At 46.8% G+C, this 23,101-nt stretch overlaps 1 protein-coding gene across 1 annotated transcript in view; it reads right to left on the bottom strand.

The window, feature by feature from the left end:
- LOC137431547 (CD166 antigen) overlaps positions 1-14,690 on the bottom strand; it is a 61,042-nt gene extending 46,352 nt beyond the window's left edge. The window contains exons 1-2 of the mRNA XM_068122974.2: positions 14,651-14,690; positions 14,415-14,474 (exon numbers count right to left, since the gene is read on the bottom strand). Coding sequence (XP_067979075.2) covers positions 14,415-14,466 — 52 coding nt within the window. The 5' untranslated portion in view covers positions 14,467-14,474; positions 14,651-14,690. The remainder of the gene's footprint in view (positions 1-14,414; positions 14,475-14,650) is intronic.
- Between the last annotated feature and the right edge of the window lie 8,411 nt (positions 14,691-23,101).

Here is a 23,101-nt window from a genome sequence, read left to right as displayed (position 1 = left end):
GCCTCCACCTGACCAGGCGTGGTGTTATTACCACGCCAGGTTCGGACACAAGGCTCAGACGTGCCGACCCCCGTGCACTTTCGGCAAGTCGGGAAACGGCCGGGCCGGCGTTCATTCCCAGCCATGAGCGCCGGCCACTCGGGCAACTTGCTTTTTATTCGGGACAAAGCGTCCGGGCGGCGTTTCCTTTGTGACACCGGCGCCCAACTGAGCGTCATACCCGCCTCCGAGCAAGACAGGCGGGACGCCGTTTGCGGCCCCTCTTTGGTCGCTGCTAATGGCTCGGCCATACGCACTTTCGGCCCGCGTGACGTCACCCTCTGCTTCGGCAGCCAGCGCTTTCAGTGGACCTTTGTGACCGCCTGCGTCCCCATGGCTTTGCTGGGCGCCGACTTCCTCTGCGCGCACGGGCTGCTGGTCGACGTCAAACGACGTCGCCTTGTCAACGCCGAGACCTTCAGCTCCCTGGCGTGCACGATGAGCAGCTCCGTGCCGACCGAACTGGCATGCGCCCTCCCGACGGCGAACGAGTCCGCTCGCCTGCTCGCGGAATTCCCGGCCCTCACGCGGCCGACGTTTTCGGCCGTCGCAGTGCGGCATGGGATCGAGCACCACATACCCACTATGGGCCCGCCGGTCTATGCCAGGGCCCGCCGCCTCGACCCGGCCAAGCTCGCCATGGCAAAGGCCGAGTTCGACGCGTTGGAGCACCTCGGCATCGTGCGGCGCTCCAATAGCGCGTGGGCCTCACCACTGCACATCGTGCCAAAGCCGGGGGGCGGATGGCGCCCGTGTGGTGACTACCGCCGCCTCAACGACGCTACCACCCCCGACAGGTACCCGATCCCGCACATCCAGGACTTTTCCTCCCGTTTGGCGGGACGGGTCATATTTTCCAAAATTGACCTGATACGGGGATACCACCAGGTACCTGTCCGGGCGGCCGACATCCCGAAGACGGCCGTCATCACGCCGTTCGGCCTGTTCGAATTTTTGAGGATGCCGTTTGGCCTCAAGAATGCGGCCCAGGCATTCCAGCGCTTAATGGACGGCGTCCTGCGCGACCTGCCATTTCTTTTCGTCTATCTGGACGACATCCTCGTTGCCAGCACGTCCTGCGCCGAGCACCTCCTCCACCTCCGAACACTGTTCGGTCGCCTCAGCGAGCACGGCTTAATTGTCAACCCGGCCAAATGCCACTTCGGCACGATGACCGTTGACTTTTTGGGCCACCGCATCACCAGACCACAAGCCGTTGGTCTACGCAATGGCCAAAGTCACGGAGCCGTGGTCGGCCCGCCAGCAGCGCCACCTCGCCGCCATGTCGGAATTCACCACGGACATCCGGCACGTCGCCGGCAAAGACAACGCCATGGCCGACTGTCTTTCTCGGGCCAGCGCGAACGCGGTCCACCTCGGCGTGGACTTCGCGCTCATGGCGGCCGACCAGACCACCGACACCTCGTTGCAGGCCCTCCGGGCGGCGGACACGGGCCTCCGCCTGGCCGACATCCCCTTCGCGGGCACCGTCCTGCTCTGCGACGTCTCCCAGGGCCAGCCTCGCCCCATCGTGCCCGTTTCCTGGCAGCGCCGCATCTTCGCCTCCATCCACGGCCTTTCTCACCCGGGCCGGAAAGTTTCTCAGAAGCTGGTGTCGGCGCGTTTTGTCTGGCACGGCCTTCGACGGAACGTCCGCGACTGGGCCAACGCCTGCACGGCCTGCCAGCAGGCCAAGGTCCACCGCCACACCCAGGCCCCGCTAGCACCTTTCACCGTGCCTGCACGGCGTTTCGACCACGTCCACGTGGACCTGGTGGGTCCCCTGCCCCCATCGCGGGGGTTCACCCACCTGCTCACCATGGTGGACAGGACCACCAGGTGGCCAGAGGCCGTGCCCCTCACCTCCACCACCACCGCCGACGTAGCGCAGGCGTTCATCGCCACCTGGGTCACGCGCTTCGGCGCACCGGCGGACATCTCGTCCGACCGCGGCCCACAGTTCACGTCCGAACTTTGGGGCGCGGTCGCCCGCTCGTTGGGGGTCACGCTGCACCGCACCACGGCCTACCACCCCCAAGCCAACGGGTTGTGCGAGCGGTTTCACCGCTCCATGAAGGCCGCACTCATGGCCGGCCTTCAGGACGACGGTTGGACCGACCGGCTGCCGTGGGTCCTTTTGGGACTCCGCACGGCCCCCAAGGAGGACCTCCGGGCGTCCGCCGCCGAGCTCGTCTACGGCCAGCCGCTCCGCGTCCCGGGCGAGTTCGTGCCCAACGCTACCAGTCCCTGGTCCGCCGCACACCAGCGCTCGGACCTCCAGGAGGCCGCCCGACGATTTGCCCCCGTGCCAACATCCCGCCACGGTGGCCCCCAGTCCTACGTCCCCCCGGCGCTTCGCACAGCGGAGTACGTCTTTGTGCGTCATGACATGCACCGGGGGCCACTCCGGCCGCCGTACGACGGGCCCTTCCGGGTCCTGCGACGTGGCGACAAGTCCTTCGTCGTCGACGTCGGCGGCCGGTCGGACCGGATCTCTGTGGACCGCCTCAAACCGGCGCACGTGGACGTCGACCGACCACCACGGTTGGCCCTTCCTCCGCGGCGAGGCCGCCCCCCGTCCACAGTTCCCCCCGCTCGACCACCCACCACCAGATCGGACCCCCCCCCCCCCCCCCCCCACGATCCTCCAGGGGTCGCTTCGGCCGGGTCATCCGGACCCCCCTTAAATTGACCCTGCCGGTGCAGGTCGATTCTGGAGGGGCGTGTGTAGCGGTTCCCGCTGAATGTACACAATCGCCTTGCACCTGCCAGGACGCGGCCAGGGCGCGATCGCCACGCCGGGCTCGTCCGGACGGGCCCAGACGCGCCTCTCCTGGGCATGCCCGGACTCGCTGTTCCCGGGCACGCCCGAACCTCCTGGGCACGCCCGGTCTCGTCTTTCCCGGGCATGCCCGCTCTCGCCTTTCCAGGGCTCGCCCAGAGCGCTCGGGCACGCCCAGCCTCGACTTGCCAGGCCGCGTCCAGGACGCCCGGGCATGTCCAGACTCGCCTTTCCATGACTCGCCCTTGACACCCGGGCATGCCCGGTCTCGGTTTTCCCGGGCAAACGCCCCGGCATAAATGTGTATATATATTGCTGCCCGATAAACGGGCTTGTGAGAATACCTGAGCTGTTTTGTTTCAATAAAGCAACTCGGACGAATTCCGTCTTTGGTCGCGTCAATTCTTTCGACTCGCGTTGGAGCGCAGCTCCTTCAACATTCTATTAAAACTGAGACAACAAAGTTGCTCCACCACCCTCAACACCTTTGTAAACCTGTAAAGACATCAATATAGTGCGACCTGTCCCTCTGACGTGACCACGGACTAATAAGGTAGGCAGTTTACCCTGCAAGATCAGCCAATAATAAAGCATTTTACAAGGGAGTACAAGGAACTTTTTTTTGACACAGGAGGCCATTTGGATTAAAATGGGGACAAGCATCGGGACATCAACAGCATGTTTTTTATGATTTAGGGGGAGGGGATGAAGGAGGTTGTAGAGTGAGAAATTAAAACATATCTATAGCACATTCACTTTTTGACAAGATCCCCTCACAGACATCCAAATCATGATACATGTACATACAATCATCCACCCGTACCCAAGATATAACTACTCCCTCACTCACTCATCCTCTTCGTCCCAATGGGGCATAAGGCTGCTACAGGCTTTCGCCATTTATCTCTATCCTGAGCTACATTCTGTACCTCACAACAAGATAACTACCTGTCCTGCTAAAGTCCACATTCCCCTCTCTATCCACATTGCTTCTAAATACCTCTCTAATTCCAGTTTCAACCTGTCTAATGTTTCTGCTGAAAATACCTCTCCAGGGAGACCATTGCATTTGTCAACTGGATGGTATTCATAGAATATACTTACCCCACGCAGTCGACTTGCTGTGAGCCACTCTTGCTTTCTAAGTGTTCCTTTCTTTGAGCCAATATGGCTGCCAGACCACGTGACCAATGACGTCATAAATTTCCATTCTCCAATATAATTGATGCGTAGATCACGCTCAAGAAATTTCAAACTGATGGGACGAAGCATTGTCCTTTTCGAATTATGATGTCATAATGAAGGTACCAATGACGTCATTGTTAACAACACTTATTCCCCATGCAGAGTTCTTTACAACGAGCCATGTTTCAATGGTTTCCATGGAGCGGTTTCGGAGATATAGAGGTCCAAAGTTTTTCAGGTTTTTTTCCAAGATGGAATACGTACTATGCGACATATGACGTCATAATTATAACTGAAACAATTGTACACGAGTAGACGCATACTATGGTGAAAGGTTCATGTCAATTGGACCAACGGTTGCGAATAATTTTTTTTTTTTAATGGAGACACGGATGGCATACGTACGTGTACGTACTCAACCGCTCCGCCAGCACAAAGTAACTTTTCACTGTAAGACCCTTGAGATAATACCATGTTTTATTCTTCTTCTTTATTCTCAGGCTGTATAGTCCCTGGTCCTGTCACTGTCCATTGTACTGACAAATCATTCTGCATTTATTTTGTCTATATACCCTTAATTAATCTTTGACATCTCTACCAAATCCCATCATAATCGCCTCCTTTCTAATGTATAAAGTCTGGTGCTCTTCAGCACTCCATCAACCCTCACCCTCTTCCTCCCCCCCCCCCCTTCCCACCCTCTCTCCCTGCTGTCTACCAATTCCAAGCTTGTTTTCATCTGCAAATTTGGAAAGTCGATTCCTAGCCCTCACTATCCAAATCGTTGATGTAATTTACGAATATCTAGCAGAAGCTCAGGGTGAAAATACAATGATAGAGAAAAATGAAAATAAAAAGGAAACCTTTTATTCCTGCGCTGGTGAAAAGAGCTCAAAAAGGAGAGGTTCAATAAGTAACGTCTTGAGTTGTTATATACACCTGGCACTTGAAGAAAAGAAGAGAGTAAAATGGGTTCAACAACTTATTGATTTATTCGAAACATTCGATTGGGTAAACTTACCATGGATTATATGAAGATATTTTAAACTTAGGAATGGAGTACAGGCTGTCCACAAAGTCACGTCCAATCCACCTACCGGAGAGGTTCTCAGTTCTAAAAGTTGCACGATCTCCACTCCATATGCGTGAAATGGAATCTCTTGTGTACAGATTTTCTATATTTTAATTTTCCCATAGGTTTGGATTCATTTGAAGCAACTTTTACTTAATAATCTTTTCTCTCCGAGGAGCGTTTCCATGTTTCAGGATGGTACGGAGAGACAAAGAGACAGACAGGCAGACAGACAGCATTAGCCTATTATATATATTGTATATAGATAATGGTCCCAGTACTGATCCCTAAGGTACCACCTTACAACCTCCCAGCCAGACATCCTCCCACTCAAAGCCACTCTTTGTTTCCGATCACACTTTGATCCATAATGATTCCTCTCTCACTCTCCAGTCCTCCATTCTCAAGCATCCAACAAGGTTCTCAATACATTTTCTCTTTCTCAATAATGTGACAAAATCCTTACAACATCGATGTTGTTTTTTTACATCTAAGCTATATTGGACGGCAAGATGAGAACATTTATGAATTCACAAAGAAGCAGACACAAACTCCTTGAGGAATGATCACAGATCCAGAGCTTCATGATCCTAAATGAAACAAACCATACAATAAAGAAATTAAGAAATGAGCAAATAAACCTAAAGTGCCTTGAGCAGCACATGGCATAGTGCATTGTACAATGGATGAAGCTGGGTGAGGCACCAAGGAGGCGTAATGTGTAAGAGAATTGGAAGCACTAATTGAATCTGTGACGGGAATCTGAGCCAACCACTCTATATACAAGGAGAAGGATATGAAATGAGACATGGAAAGGCCATTTGACAAAATGTGCTTGTATCACATTTCCGTGCCACTTAACCATCATGTAAGGGAATCCATATTTCGATTGACAAGCTGAAGCTTTGAAGATTTATATATATATATATATATATATATATATATATATATATATATATATATATATATATATATACATATCAGTCACTATGCGACCTTCATATCATCAGTGGAGAACCGCCAGCAAGGTGTCCCATACAGCTGCTGCTGCACCTTGCTGGGAGCGATACGCACCGCCTGCCACGCGGTGACGTTATCTCTGGTATCCACTCATCATATGGAGTCGACCTGGTTGCGGTTGGGAGTTACTAATAATGGTATCTGTAATCTGGTTCTCCAACCTAATGAGCGGACAACATGACGTCATCGCCATGCACGTCCGCCTTGCCTGCAAAGTTCCAGAGGAACCATCTAGCAGTGCGTCATTACGGATTATAAATTCAGATACTGTCACAAGTGCATGCAAAACTCACAGTTACCGACCTGGTTTCGCCCTTGTTGGGGCTTCATCAGGGCAACGCAGTGAGGCTTTCCATACACTTGTAATGAGTAATGAGTTTTGCATGCACTTGTGACAGTATCTGTATTTATAATCCGTAATGACGCACTGCTAGATGGTTCCTCTGGAACTTTGCAGGCAAGGCGGACGTGCATGGCGATGACGTCATGTTGTCCGCTCATTAGGTTGGAGAACCAGATTACAGATACCATTATATATACATATATAAGTCAGAGCAAAGAAAAGAGGATGTTTATTGTTATTTGCATATATTTTGTCATATATAGCTAATGCAACTGTGTGTGAGGAATGAGGATATATACTGTACATACTAGTGGGGCATACATACACACTGCAAGCAGCTACTCGAGTGCATCCATAATAAATACGACATAACTAGAGGATATAGAACACGATACCACACGCAGTGATGTTTCAATTTTACTTAAATTTTAATGAAAGAATGATTTTAACGATCCTTTAAAAAAATATCAGAAACTTTTGTGTTATTGAAGTAGTCCAGAAGTAGTCCTGAATATCACCCTTATACACCACCCCCATTGACCCTTTATTTAAATTGCAGTACTGCTAACCAGAGGTTCTTGGGAGTATTATGACAGACGATTTGTGTCCTACAGTGTTCAAGTATATAATTCAATTGAAATAAGGATTGTAAAAGTCATATAAATAAATTAATTCTGGAATTTACCGCCATTTTACCCCAGTGTCTATTACACCACCCTATCTACCACGTTACATTAGTTATTCGTGCCTGTTGTTTGTGTCCTTTACGACGTCCATAAAACAGTAAGTTGCGTGTTTTGGAATCACTTTCAATTTTAATGTATCGTCAGGCAGAGTAAAAAAGATGACTTCGCTTCTCTATGTACATGTGCGATCAGGACTAATTCAGAGACAAAGTATATAGTAAAACAAAAGTCTTCTCCGAATCATATTCCTATTTGTGTTCAAAATATAACATTTTATTTAAATGAGTTGTTCCTCGATCATAAACGGATAAGACAGACGGATGGACATAAACCAATTGCTTTTATCTTCGTGTGCACAGGTAATGAGCTTCACACGTGCATCCATAATAAATATAAGATGAAGCAGTTTGTGACAGCTTAATATATTTGATGAAGCGCATTGTGCTTGCATTCTGCAAACAGCTAAATAACTCAAGTAAATCAAGAATTAGAGATTAGAATGAGCTCATTATTTTAAAGTTTACAGCTACAGTAATTTTAAATGAAAATACTGCAAATGTTATAAAATAAGAGGTGGGAGTGGCACATGTTCGCATTGCCTTGCCACCAGTTTGAGTGTAAGCTCCATTGTCTTGGGGCGCGTTACCTGCTGAGCAAAAGCTGAATTTTGATAATTATACAAAATCTCATCCCGAGCACGCATGCACAGTGAGGAGGAAGGTGATTGCTTAAGTCTGGTCTGTCTGTCTGGCATTTAAACAAACTTGAAAATCATTCCAAACAGGAAACTTACTGTTTTTAGGCAAGTCATAAATAACACAAACAACAGGCACAAAAAACTAACGTGACGTGTTAAATAAGGTTGTGTAAAAGACGATGTAGCAACAGCGGTAAACCTTTAAAAAACAAGTACAAAAAGTTTTAATTAAAACAAAAGCCGCGTCGATGTTACACAATGCCTAGATGCAGCTGTGCCTATAACGTCGATGTTATAGGCACAGGACATTCCTATTGATTCGATTACTTGATGTTATTTTTGTGCAAAGTGAAAATATATCTCGGCAATTTCCCGTGTGTGGCGACGAATTTTTAATATATCTCGGCATTTTCCCGTCTGTTATTTCAGGCGGTGTATGACTGACCATGCCACGATTTAAAATATATATATATCTCGGCAATTTCCCGTGTGTGGCGACACGTGAACGAAGCTATGCTCCTCTCTCCACATTATTGTGACGACGTATAAATTAAATATTTCATCGTGACGATTGTCATCAAATGGACGAATTTTTAATATATCTCGGCATTTTCCCGTCTGTTATTTCAGGCGGTGTATGACTGACCATGCCGCGATTTAAAATATATATATCTCGGCAATTTCCCGTATGTGGCGACACGTGAACGAAGCTATGCTCCTCTCTCCACATTATTGTGACGACGTATAAATTAAATATTTCATCGTGACGATTGTCATCAAATGGACGAATTTTTCATATATCTCGGCATTTTCCCGTCTGTTATTTCGGGCGGTGTATGACTGACCATGCCGCGATTTAAACAAAATATATATATATCGGCATTTTCCCGTCTGTTATTTCGGGCGGTGTATGACTGACCATGCCGCGATTTAAAAAAAAAATATCTCAATGGACTTGAAGTTACAGGCCTTTGAGAATTCATTTCGTTCTATAAAGGGCAACTTTCATCGGAGTTTCTTCCCGGTTTTTTTCAACCGAGTCTAAAACTATGTTAGCGACTGTGAAAAATGAAATGATATATCGAATTTGATTTGAAATAAAACTGTGTGAGAGAGGAAGACACCACGGGCCTACAAAACAGGCCTCAAAGCTATGCGAGTTAATAAAATGGTGGATATTTGTTTATATGAAGCCTCTCCCACAATGGGTGGAGCTATGGTTCCCAGAATGGGTGGAGCTTTGAGGTTTTGTCTTCTCTGCAAGAACAACAAGAACAAGAAGAAGAAGAAGAAGAAGAAGAAGAACAAGAACAACAGCAGAGGGCACTCTATGACCAGCGTCTTGCGACGCGGCTAAAAATCTACAGTCTTTAAAACCTTTATTTCATTTCAAATTAGTTATATAATTGTACACTGTAAAACATAAATCGCCTTGTTGTCACTTCCAAAAAACCTCCAGTTTAGCAGTACTTGGACAAAATATCACGCCATTTTACACCATCTTGACCAATCAAATGTGCCGCTCGCGCTCTCAGCGCTGGGGAATATCGAGATTCAGACAAAATGGCAGCTCGTAGGATATATAGATCATGCTCGGAAACACAAAGAAAGAGTTTAAAAGACCCTTCTCACATCCTTTTTGTCATTAACTCTCTAATTATTATTGTTGCAAAGGATTACATTTTTATATTTATGAAACACACAAAAATACCGGCTTCACGTCAATCAAAACACGACTTCAATTGTGAATAAAAGAATTAACGAGTGTCTCCACCTGAAAATTCGACTGTTTTTATTTATTTATTTTTAGATCACCCACAATCGCAATACTACAGCGGCGTTTCTCATTGACATAGCGTCAAATTCGTCTTTGATAACTGAGATCGGTGTTAATTTCATACAAGTAGATGAAATGCGAGAGAGTTTGGGTGACCGACAGCTATAGGTAATTAAGGTTGCTTATCCAGCCACCACCTTCAACTCTTCCCTGAACCATCACTCCATTGCAATTGTTGTCCTCACGTTTTGCACCAAGACTTGTGATGCAATCAAATTACTGCCATCAGGAACAATTACTTTTTGTTTTTCAATTGCTTTTTGTTTTTTCCCTGATAACTGCACATGCCTTTCTACCTACACAAAAGGCTTGAGCAATATTCCGAGTTCCGATTTAGGATACAAATTTTGCCTTTTTCATTCGGCTCACACTGGGAGATGAGGATGTCTCCTGGGGACTCATTTATTTAAAATGTTCTGCTCTTGCTACAAAAATGAAAGTAGACAGCAGGGAATTGCAGCCTCAAAGGTGACTCTGTCTGAAGCACCTCGGGAGTTACAAACAATCCACACCATTTCCTATCCTGTTAGTAACATCAAACCGCTTGTTCTGCTTGAGCAATGATACTGGAATGCAATGTTTCATCAAATCTCAAATCATCTTTTCATGGTTCCTCTTTCACTCATGTTACCTTTTAGCAACGCCCTTCCACCTGGTTGCATTATTCTTATTAAATAATATTCCAATATGAGACTTGTTCTTTATAGTCATACTCTTCAGCTCTGACTCACCTCAAAACGTTCATCAAATCACCTCACTGTAGAGTATAACTTTGCTTTAACTCGTCATCTCTTAGTCATCACTTGCACACATCACCTTAGAGCTCTTCATCTACTTCACTTCACTTCATTTCATCTACTTCACTCTTGTCTTCACTTGTAATTTACTGCTGCAACATTCATCCCAACTCTTCACTATCAACTTCTTACCTCTATGTTTTATAATTCCTACCAGCTCTTACATTACCCTTTATTGAACCATAAAAGATGTGCTATCCTTTATTAACCCACACAGTGTATGCTATCCTTCATTAATTTACAAGGAAATTACATCAACATTTGCAAGGAAATTACATGCTAAGATTACATAATCTAAGACATATTGCATATTTTACCTCCTTTCTGGTTTACATCAAATATGAGCAAAATGAGAAGCTCAGCGACAGCTTCCAAATTAAACTGATGACTGTTCCTGGTTAATGTAAGCAATGAAATACAAACAAGCCAGACCAAGCTCATGGCCGATCTGAAGGCCAATCTGAAGGCCAACCCGGCTGAGTTAGCATGTACAGGGAAGTCTGAGCATGTTGAATTCAAAATAAATAAAATGCAACGACCCAGGCTGAAATGGTAGCGGGCGAGGCTGAGTGTGACCAAAGGCACCAAGAAATGGTTCAGCAGATAAACTACCGAATGAACATTGCTTTGCAGGGCCATGATCAGCATATGGATTGTGCCTTGGAGAAGTGTGATAGACTAGACGGATTTATGGAAAAAGGCCATGTATAAGCTTCTAGGTGCATTTTTCGGTAAAAGTTGTAAAGTTAAAGTAAAAGAGCTGCATGTACATACATGATATAGAAATGCTTGTTCAAAGAAATTGTCCAAAAATGGCAATTTGGCAGCCATTTTGTTTATGCTAATTAGAAGGTCAAAAACTCAAAATTCGGCTTGGGAACCGGATTAATCGAATTCAGCATAACATAATTATGTTAAAAAGTGAGGTTCCCAACTTTTACCCAAAAATGCAACTAACATTCACATTTCTCAGAAATCCGTCTATGACAACTAGTTGGGGTGGTGAACCCGCCCAGAGGAGATTTGTAAAGCAAAGGAATTTTTTGGGTCAGAAATAGAATGGGTGGCAGGAGGGTCAGGATCGAAAGTCAGGGTCAAGAGCGACAGCAGGTTCAGGTGTGGCAATATAAAGGTCACCGAGAGACACGAAGTGGGTCAGGGAGTTGACGACAGGGTGCGGGTCGATGGTGCGTCTGGTGCAGAGTAGAGATGTGGTGTAGACCAATGGGGTGCGACCAGAAACCGGTCCAGAGTCAGCATTTCATGCTCTCATCGTACCATTTTGGTGTGTTGAGGAATTTATATTGATCATTGCCGTGCCTGTGTTTTATTACTATAATGGCCATTTCTCAAAAATTGAGATTACAAGGCTGAAAGTAACATGCAGCTCCACGCAGGGATAATCTGGGCAGAGAAAAAGAAGCTTTAGTAATTAAAAAAAAACCTCAAAGATTGTAATCAACGCAGTAGGTTGAGCCCAATTAGAATAATTTGTTTTATGCCACCTTATTTTAGAAGAAAGACGAGCAACAACTGGAGTTTAAACTTGGCCGAATTGGCCCAGGCATCTTATGGTGATATTTATAGAGATAAAACAAATATAATCATTATTTCATTCCTCTGGAGAGAACGTGTTTCGGTGCTGGATACGTCAACACCATCCAGGATATCCTGGTCGATCTCAGCACCTTGCTTTGAATTAGTCCTCCGCATCGTCACTTGTCTAAGGGCACCTTAACGTCTTGGCCATGAAGTCATACGTGCAATATTATAACTTAGAATGGATAACACAAACTGTAACAAAGTGTACATAACGATTAAAGCACTTTATATCGACCTGAAAAAAGAGAAATGTTTAGATAGACAAAACAGAATTAACAGTGCACTTATATTACCAGACCTTCACCTGACTCGCTGGACCCATCACCCGATTAGCCAGGCCCGTCACCCGATTAGCCAGGCCCGTCACCCGATTAGCCAGGCCCGTCACCAGATTAGCCAGGCCCGTCACCAGATTAGCCAGGCCCGTCACCCGATTAGCCAGGCCCGTCACCAGATTAGCCAGGCCCATCACCCGAATGGCCGACATGTCACCCGAATGGCCGACACGTCACCCTAATCGCCGGACCTGTCACCCAAAACGCCGGACCCGTCTCCCTAATAGCACGACCCGTCACCGGAATAGCATGACCCGTCACCTGAATAGCACGACCCGTCACCTGAATAGCACGACCCGTCACCCGAAGAGCACGACCCGTCACCCGAATAGCATGACCCGTCTCCCTAATAGCGTGACCCATCACCCGGTACGCCGGACCCGTCACCCGAATTGCCGGACCCGTCACCCGAATCGCCGGACCCATCTCCCTAATACCACGACCCGTCACCCAAATAGCACAACTCGTCACCTGAATAGCATGACCCGTCACCCGAATAGCATAACCCGTCACCCGAATAGCACGACCCGTCACCCGAATCACAGGACCCGTCACTCGAAAGGCTGAACCGTCTCCCTAATAGCATGACCCGTCACCCGAATCGCCGGATCCGTCACCCGAATCGCCGGACCCGTCATCAGAATAGCACGACTCATCACCAAATAGCATGACCCGTCACCCGAATAGCACGGCCTGTCACCCGAATAGCACGACCCGTCACCCGAATAGCACGACCCGCCACCCGTAAAGCACGACCCATCACCCGAATAGCACGACCCGTCCATCACCCGAATAGCACGACCCGTCCATCACCCGAATAGCACGATCCGTCCATCACCCGAATAGCACGACCCGTCACCCCAATAGCACAACCCGTCACCTCAATAGCACAACCCGTCACCCAAATAGCACGACCCGTCACCCGAATAGCACAACCCGTCATCCGAATAGCACAACCCGTCACCCCAATAGCATGACCCGTCACCCAAATAGCATGACCCGTCACCCCAATAGCACAATCCGTCACCCAAATAGCACAACCCGTCACCCAAATAGCATGACCCGTCACCCGAATAGCACGATCCGTCTATCACCCGAATAGCATGACCCGTCCATTACCCGAATAGCACGACCCGTCTATCACCCGAATAGCACGACCCGTCCATCACCCGAGTAGCACGACCCGTCCATCACCCGAATAGCACGACCCGTCCATCACCCGAATAGCACGACCCGTCCATCACCCGAATAGCACGACCCGTCCATCACCCGAATAGCACGACCCGTCACCCAAATATCACAACCCGTCACCCAAATAGCACGACCCGTCACCCAAATAGCACGACCCGTCACCCCAATAGCACGACCCGTCCATCACCCGAATAGCACGACCCGTCACCCAAATATCACAACCCGTCACCCAAATAGCACGACCCGTCACCCCAATAGCACGACCCGTCCATCACCCGAATAGCACGACCCGTCACCCAAATATCACAACCCGTCACCCAAATAGCACGACCCGTCACCCCAATAGCACGACCCGTCCATCACCCGAATAGCACGACCCGTCACCCAAATATCACAACCCGTCACCCAAATAGCACGACCCGTCACCCCAATAGCACGACCCGTCCATCACCCGAATAGCACGACCCGTCACCCAAATATCACAACCCGTCACCCAAATAGCACGACCCGTCACCCCAATAGCACGACCCGTCCATCACCCGAATAGCACGACACACCCACAAAACGTCGCGTCAATAACATCGATATAATTATTGTTCATAAATCGGAACATTCGGCAAAATGTACATATTCTCACATGGCCTAACATCTTGAAATTACTCCACCAATTCAGTTTAGATTTTTCACTCGTATAAGTATGTACAAGATATAACATTTCATAGTGTGATTAAACATTAACAATGCCGTTTTTAAACGTCTCTCATTAATATAACCATCGCTTGAAATAAAAGAGGACAACAAAATCATGATAACAATTTGAAATGTTACCAGAAATGGTGAGAAACGAAGCGAACGCTGCCAGGACGGATTCCTTTGACATCTCGGAACCTGGGAAGAACAGCTTCAAAGATCAGAATTTATTGCTTTAAAATTATTACCATCCAGCCTCGTCAAACAACTTCCCTCTCCCAAAAGAATCACTCCATAATGGATTACACCTTTTGCCGAACAACCACCGTTTTGCACACAAAGCGAAGCAAAACAAGATAAAATATCAGACGCACGTTTTATGGCAAATCCTTTGCTCACAGGACGGGGAGCCAAGTAAAAGGCTGAGAGTTTGGGTGGGAAAGGGAGGGGGCGGAGTTAAATGGACGGACTGGGCGGGGCCACAATGTACCATATCGCACTCCACATCCTCCAGGCTACAAGGCTGCACCTTCATTGCCTTCCTCAGGGCTGCACTTTCACCATTTCCGATTCGTCTACCTACATACCTACACCTCCTGGTCGTCTCACGATTACCTAACTGCACTTATCACATCATGACTCAGATCTATCATACCTGCACCTCTCACCTCAGTATACCTACTGCCGTTGTGTTACTACCTGCACCTCATATCTTACTACAAGTTCTCCCATTACTCTTACGGCCGCACACATTTGAAACCACCCGCACCTTGTTCATCTTGCAGCTCGCACGAGCCGGTACCCCCAACACCACAACTCCTTTTTGTACCTTGACTCGCGAGTGTCTCTTTTTAACCCTTTGTGCGTTCCAGTTTCTCCAACTATCCCATACTTCTTCCCTATATTTTCTAATACGACCATACTTCCCTATATTTCTTTCTAATACGCCCATACTTCTTCCCTATATTTTCTAATACGACCCCACTTCCATTATTGCTCATCCTCACAGCAGTTCAGAAATTCAGGGTCGAAACAATCTCGAACACTCCCTGATGGATGCCAGGCAAACGCATCAACCTGCTGCTTTCCCTTATTATCTTTGCATCATCTATTATCAAATTGCAAGCACGTTTCTGGGCCACTGCTGCCTGCAACTCAAACGACAAATGGCTTTTTAAAAGCATTCCACGAGCTCGAAATGTGCACATTATTATTACCTCCTGGCCTCTCCGTACCCACCAGTTGCAATCACATTGAGTGTTATATTGTGGAACTTGTGCTCGTTTACCCATTTCTATATTGCCCTGGGGATGATTGCTTCAGACAAGCAAGAGTTTGCTTAAGGCGACAATGACCCACTCCCCCTCCCCTACCCCCCCCCCCCCGGCAAAATCCCCACACCCGCTCCCTTCCCAACCCCCAATTCAATAATTTGTCTTGTAGGGCATTAATATCTAATAATTCTTGTTTTGCAATACACATTATCTTTTCATAGCAGCTGATTACGTCTTAGTTATCTATATATATAAAACACAGTTTTTGTGTGTGTGTGTGTGTGTGTGTGTGTGTGTGTGTGTGTGTGTGTGTGTGTGTGTGTGTGTGTGTAATGTTACCGATAGACTCCGAAACGGAGAGGCTTAGGTGCTTGATATTTGACATAGACATGGCCATTGAGCGTGGGACGAACATGGCCAAACTCGAAATATTTGACGATCCATATTTTTTATTCATATTTACCTCAGCGCATTTCAGCGAAGTACCCGCTAATCTCAGCCGGTTCCAGAGCAGCTCGCTGATTCGCTCAGAGCGATCACGTGATGTTCCATTCCCGCCGCCAGACTGATTCGCTCAGAGCGATCACGTGATGTTCCATCCCGTCACACGTTTTTTCACCTTTTATGCGATCGTGTTTTGTATCGATGTTGTGCGATATGAATTAAATGTCTTTGAAACAGCTGTGAAACGTCTTTCCACAACCCTTCCGTAACCGATTGGAGCAGTTTCTTGCCGCACAAAACGAGATCCGCGCAGCGAGTTGGTCGAGTCGTGCTGACCAAGATGGCGACACGGCGGCTTCACTTTTCACGGAGTATGAGCGTTCTATATATTTTCAATTCAGTGCGCCCGTGATTTGTGGCATAGACATGACCATTGGGCCTTCACGGTGTAATTTGTGCGAGGCTTTTGTTCGAGTGAGCTTGAGTCGAAAGGGCGAATGTACGGGTTGGGAATGTACGGGTCTCCCTTCCCCCGCCCAGCAACGCCGGTACTGGAGGACGTCACAGGATCGGTGAGTCTCCAAAATCCGCTTCGTGCTGTTGCGAATATGCAGGACTATGTCCGATTGTTGTGCTGCTCTCCGACCATGAGAACTGCAACGTCATTGTTGACTGGCCATCCCCTTCCCTCCCCCTTCCCCCTTCTCCCCCTCCCCTCCCCCCTTCCCCCCCTCCCCTCCCCCCTCCCCTCCCCCCTTCCCCCCCTCCCCTCCTCCCTCCTCCCCTCCTCCCTCCTCTCCTCCCTCCTCCCTCCTCTCCCCCCTCCCACCCCCTCCCATCCCTCACCCTCCCCATCCCCCCCTCTTCTCCCCCTCCCCCTCCCACTCTTCTCCCCTCCCCCCCGTTCCCCTCCCCCCCGTTCCCCTCCCCTCCCCCGCCCGGCAATGCCGGGTACTTCTGCTAGTGTACTATAAATGGATGAGTTGGGTGTGTGTGTGTGTGTGTGTGTGTGTGTGTGTGTGTGTGTGTGTGTGTGTGTGTGTGTCATGTGTTTTGTGGAGTTCTACTGGAGCTTTCCGATATGGAATGTGATATATCAAAATTGTCGTCATGATCTCCTGAATTGATTAGGCTAATTAATGACAAATAATCCGGAAGAATTCCCATGTTTTAAAAGCGCACCATGTTAAGGTGTATAGAGCAGCTTAATATGTCCTTCCATGGCATGGCATTCTAATTACAAAATAAACAAGAAAGAGCAATCAGAGATTGCAGACCCTCGCCAGGATGTGTTTTCAGTGGTTTTTACGGCTTTTGTGTTAAAAACAAATATGGCGGCCAAACCACGTGAACGATGACGTCATCATTCTTTTTTTTCTCCACCAATTTATCCCTAGATTCTGCTCAAGAAATTTCATCTTGATTGGATGAAGTTTTGTACTTGCCGAATTTTGATGTCATAATGGAGGCACCTATGACATCATCATTAACATATTTTATTGCACATGGAGAGTTCTTTACAATGAGCCATGTCTCAATTTTTTCCATGCAGCACTTTCAGAGATACAGAGGTGCAAAGTTTTTCGGTTTTTCCAAGATGGCGCCCATACCACGTGACTTATGACGTCATAATTAACATTTAAAAAATTATACAGGTGGAGTTGCACCTATGGTAGAAATTTACTGTCAATCGGACCAACGGTTGCCAAGCAAATCATATTTATTCTGTGCGGACAAACAGACAAACAAACAGACAAACAAATGAAAAATCACTCATAGAGTGACACTTGGCAAAACAGTACAAAGTAGAATGCCACTCAGTAGAGAATACTTTTGACCTCAAAAATAATTTGTGGTGGAATTCCGAGACCTGATATGCAAATCGTCTTCAAAGTTTAAGTTAATCTGAGAAAATTGACAATTTTAGAAATTTGGCCGATGTTGAACTTTTAGCCTATGTTGATCTCAAAAATAGTTGGTGGTTGGTTTCAGTAAGCTGATATGCAAATCCTATTCAGATTTCAAGTCAATCGGATGAAAATTGAGGATTTTAGAAATTCAAAAAAAAGTGGTTGACCTTTGGCCTATATTGACCTTTTGGCCCAGGTTGATCTCAAAAATAGTTGGTGGTTGAATTCAGTAAGCCGACATGTATATCCTATTCAAATTTCAAGTCAATCGGATGAAAATTGAGGATTTTAGAAATTTGAAAAAAAGTGGTTGACCTTTGGCCTATGTTGACCTTTTGGCCTATATTGATCTCAAAAATAGTTGGTGGTTGAATTCAGTTCGCCGATATGTAAATCCTATTCAAATTTCAAGTCAATCAGATGAAAATTGAGGATTTTAGAAATTTGAAATGGTTGTTGACCTTTGGCCTATGTTGACCTTTTGGCCTATGCTGATCTCAAAAATAGCTGGTGGTTGAATTCAGTTTGCCGACATGTATATCCTATTCAAATTTCAAGTCAATCGGATGCAAATTGAGGATTTTATAAATTTGAAAAAAGTGGTTGACCTTTGGCCTATGTTGACCTTTTGAACTTTTGATCCCAAAAATATATAGGATTTTGTCAGACCACGAACTCTACCATTTGGAAAAGTTTCGTGAAGATCGGTTTAAAATCGTGCCCTGTAGGCAAGTATAAGTGAGCGGACAGACAAACACACAAACAAACACACAAACACACAAACAAACACACAAACACACACACACAAACAAACACACAAACCGGAGTGAACAACATACTTGCAAAAAAAAAAAAAAAAAAAGGCCAACTAACAAATAAACAAACGGACCCAAATGCAATACCCTCTCCTCCTGCGAGGTTCATAACAAAAACAATGGTAGCATTGTAACACAGCAAATATGAATTAATACTAATATTAAAAACAATAATAGTAACATAATTTGGCAATAAGAAGAACGAAAGTATAAACCCTCCCCCATCCCCACCCCACCACCCCCACTTTGGCCCAAGGCAGCATATCTGGGCCTGGTGACAGGTAAGCTAATGCTCAAGCAGTACAGCAGGCAGGTATGCTACAAGGCCATGAAGACAAATTTTGACTAATGGACCAACAGCCCCACGATGGTGTTTTTACACTGTTGGTGAAAACGCCAGTCCAGGACCAGCAATAGGATCTATCATAAATTAGGTGACAGTTTGGATTTGCTTGGAAAAAGGATTCTTACCCTATTATATAAAGATTGATGTTCCTAAATCCTCTAAAGTTCCCGCAAACACATGATTTCTCACCTGTTGTTCAGCTTGAAAGAGAAAGTTACTCCGACTTGCGAATAAAACTCACGGACCGTCTCAGTGTTAAACCAGAAGGAAAACCTGAACGGGTTTTAAAACAGGAATGCATGATGTGTCATGTGTACGATGGTTGTGGAAGATTCATTCCAGACACACCTCGTGTACATACATGATACATACTGCACGTGTTAAGTATTGGGACATCACACCCACATACATACAGACTCTCAAGCTTGACGGCGTCCATGTTTCCCACAATGCAAAGCAGCATGTGAATCATTCATTAAGGGTTGCAGCAGGTAGTGAAACTCCATTTTCATCGAGGTTCGTGAATGACATCAATGACCTTCAATGAGGAATGTTTATTCGTTCACTGGTTGGTTTTTCATCATCATCATCATCATCATCATCATCATCATCATCATCATCATCATCATCATCATGTACCAATGTACCATGGTGCTGCCCAAGCAGTTACTAGACTAGAATCCTGGTCGGGTCGCCACTCAGACTCAGGAAGTCAAGAAGGAATTTGTAATTTGTTCGAGGTGCTGGTGATAGCTCGCCTACTCTTCGTGAAAGACACAGTGAGATATTTAACGTGCACCGACCAATGCTGCTGGTAGACATGATGTCCGTTTAACGTCCATCCGAGGGACGGCACACACATTGATGAATCACCTGTGAAACACCAGGATGACAGTTTACAGTTGGGTCGGGATTTCGAACCAAGGCGAGACAGCTCAGAGGCGAATGTGTGTACACCTGTCGGCAACCCTGTCAGCCTAGGTAATGACGTTTTGCAATGTAAACAGGTAGTACCAATGTAGCAATGTTGATGAGAGGACAGGTGGGCAAAATTGAAAGAACCAGAATAAACTAAAAGCATGGACTGAAACTATTGGGGATGCCACTTCGCGGTGGTTGTACCCAAAGCAAGTCGGGGACCAAATGTTCCCCATTTTCCCCGACTGCCTGGATTAGTCAGGGCAGCGCGATCGGGTCACATTCAGAGTTCAGATGGGGGCCCCATGGACCCTCCCTTTCCCGATTCTCTCCCGATTCTCCCATCCTCCCTCGTTCTCTCTCCCCCCCTCTCTCGTGGTCTCTCTTACTCCCTCGTTCTCTCTTATTCCCCCTCTCTCGTGCTCTCTCTTACTCCCTCGTTCTCTCTTATTCCCCCTCTCTCGTGCTCTCTCTTACTCCCTCGTTCTCTCTTATTCCCCCTCTCTCGTGCTCTCTCTTACTCCCTCGTTCTCTCTCCCCCCCTCTCTCGTGGTCTCTCTTACTCCCTCGTTCTCTCTTATTCCCCCTCTCTCGTGCTCTCTCTTACTCCCTCGTTCTCTCTTATTCCCCCTCTCTCGTGCTCTCTCTTACTCCCTCGTTCTCTCTTATTCCCCCTCTCTCGTGCTCTCTCTTACTCCCTCGTTCTCTCTCCCCCCCTCTCTCGTGGTCTCTCTTACTCCCTCGTTCTCTCTTATTCCCCCTTTCTCTTTCTTTCTCCAACTCTGACTCTGCCGTGGCCCTGACTTTGTGAAGGTATGGGTACACCATCCTAGATGTGTGAGATATCTGGGTCACTCCTAGGAGATCGATTGTGGAACTTGTTCGAGAGAACTGTCCGGAGATATACAAAACAACAACAACAACAACAACAACAACGTAAAACGTGGAATTGCACAACATGGCACCTGGCGTCTCAGAAAAGCTCGGACACTCGGGAGAGCGCACACCTCCGCCAGGCTGAACAGTTTACCTTTTGTATCCCAATGATAGACCGGATCTGGATTTGGACCTGAACCAAAATCTAATCGACTTGTTCTTGTCGCCTCAACAACTCATCCCCAAAGTTTAGTCATAACTCGTCCATAACGTTTTTTAATATCATGATATATATCGCTTTTCGCCCGATCTCTCAATGGTGCAGAATCACTTAAAAATTAAATAATTTTCGTATCCGAATCCATATTCAGATCTTCACCAAAATCGAATATATTTGTCCTTGTCACACACAACCTGTCCACCAAGTTTCGTCCAAATCCGTCCATAACTTTTTGAGATATTGCGCTATATGTCAGTTTTAGCCCTATTACTCAATAGTAAAGAATCACTTCACCAATGGAAAAATGCTCTCATCAAAATTCTTCACCAAAATTGAATCAATTCTTCATTGTCACATATGCAACCAATTCAGCAAGTTTCGTGCAAATACATCCGTAACTTTTTGAGATAAGTTGTTCACAGACAGACAAACAGGGGGTGCAAACAACCTCCATCCACTTTCGGTGGTGGAGGTAAAGAAATAACTCGAACAAAATGTTGGCGACAATACTCTAAGCGGGACAACACCCAATTAGACATCAAATTAGCAACTGCTAATCATCTGAAGGACCATTCTCATGAATTTGCTAATACTACATCAACGAGAATACCTACAAACTACCATAAAGGTATGACTACAGCGTATATGACAGTCAGTTGGGGCAGCCGGACGAGTTGGGCTGGAATTTCTTTGCTTGGGTAAACAAGTTGGATGTGGGGAAGCTGAATTCACCTTCGCGATTGTGAATGGTTACTGTCTGTTTTGTGTGAGACAAACGATCGTCACGAGATATGAAGGAATGAAGATGCACGGAATGCGCGCCAAAGAAGCGAGGCCCAGAAAAAGCAAAGAAAACATGAAAACACAATTTTTAGCGATGATAAAGCGAGCCCAGGTAGATCGAGTCGATAGTGGATGAATATGCACGCGAAGGTACGGAGGTCACGTGCGTTCCGTCAGCGCAGGACCTGCACGTGGAAAGTCTCCATCGGAATCCGAGGAAAGCAAGTGATGTCGATTATTGTACGAGTCGAATCGCAGCATTGCCAGAACTTTCAGGTTCCGACGAGAACTTTCCAGAACACCAGTGTGATAATAACAGCTGGGAGATCGTGCTCGGAGCTCCAAGGTTAATGGCTTTACATGCTCGTTGAGCTGCAGCTGCCTAGGCCTCGAAGCCTGCACATAATGGCGGATTACAGCCTTGTAGTTCCGTTTAGCCCGTGTCAGAGTTAACGTGTCAGGTAAAGGGCCTGGGTGAGGCTAAACCAAAACTGCAGAAAATTGAGCGATAGTAACTTTTGTACGAACATGGTCCGCAAATTGCTCGGAGACGGGACCCGATATTGATGTGGAAAATATTTATCTTCCTCTGAAATTGCTGCGGTAACTGCGCCATTACAAAGCACTTTCGCATGGAAATCGATGGACTCGAGGCAAGCTGTTGGTTACAGAGAGGTAACGATGAGATAGAAAGAGGAGCTGCGCAAGCACTGGGTGGATGTGGTTTGGGAGTGGCCCGAAAGGGTGGCTGCCTGCAACATGGTGCTGGGTTATGAGTGCTGATTATCATGGTGCTGGTTATACCATGGTGCTGGGTTAAGAGTGCTGATTACCATGGTGCTGGTTATACCATGGTGCTGGGTTATGAGTGCTGACATCAATGGTGCTGGCTATACCATGGTGCTGGGTTATGAGTGTTGATATCAATGGTGCTGGTTATACCATGGTGCTGGTTATGAGTGCTGATTACCATGGTGCTGGTTATACCATGGTGCTGGGTTAAGAGTGCTGATTACCATGGTGCTGGTTATACCATGGTGCTGGGTTAAGAGTGCTGATTACCATGGTGCTGGTTATACCATGGTGCTGGGTTATGAGTGCTGACATCAATGGTGCTGGTTATACCATGGTGCTGGGTTATGAGTGTTGATATCAATGGTGCTGGTTATACCATGGTGCTGGTTATACCATGGTGCTGATATAAAAGGTGCTGATTACCATGGTGCTGGGTTATGAATG

Source organism: Myxine glutinosa, chromosome 7 (genome assembly GCF_964187855.1).
Source record: "Myxine glutinosa chromosome 7, kmMyxGlut1.1, whole genome shotgun sequence".
In the NCBI taxonomy this organism is placed as follows: domain Eukaryota; kingdom Metazoa; phylum Chordata; class Myxini; order Myxiniformes; family Myxinidae; genus Myxine; species Myxine glutinosa.
Note: the sequence above shows the minus strand (reverse complement) of the source record. Positions and strands in the feature narration are given on the sequence as shown.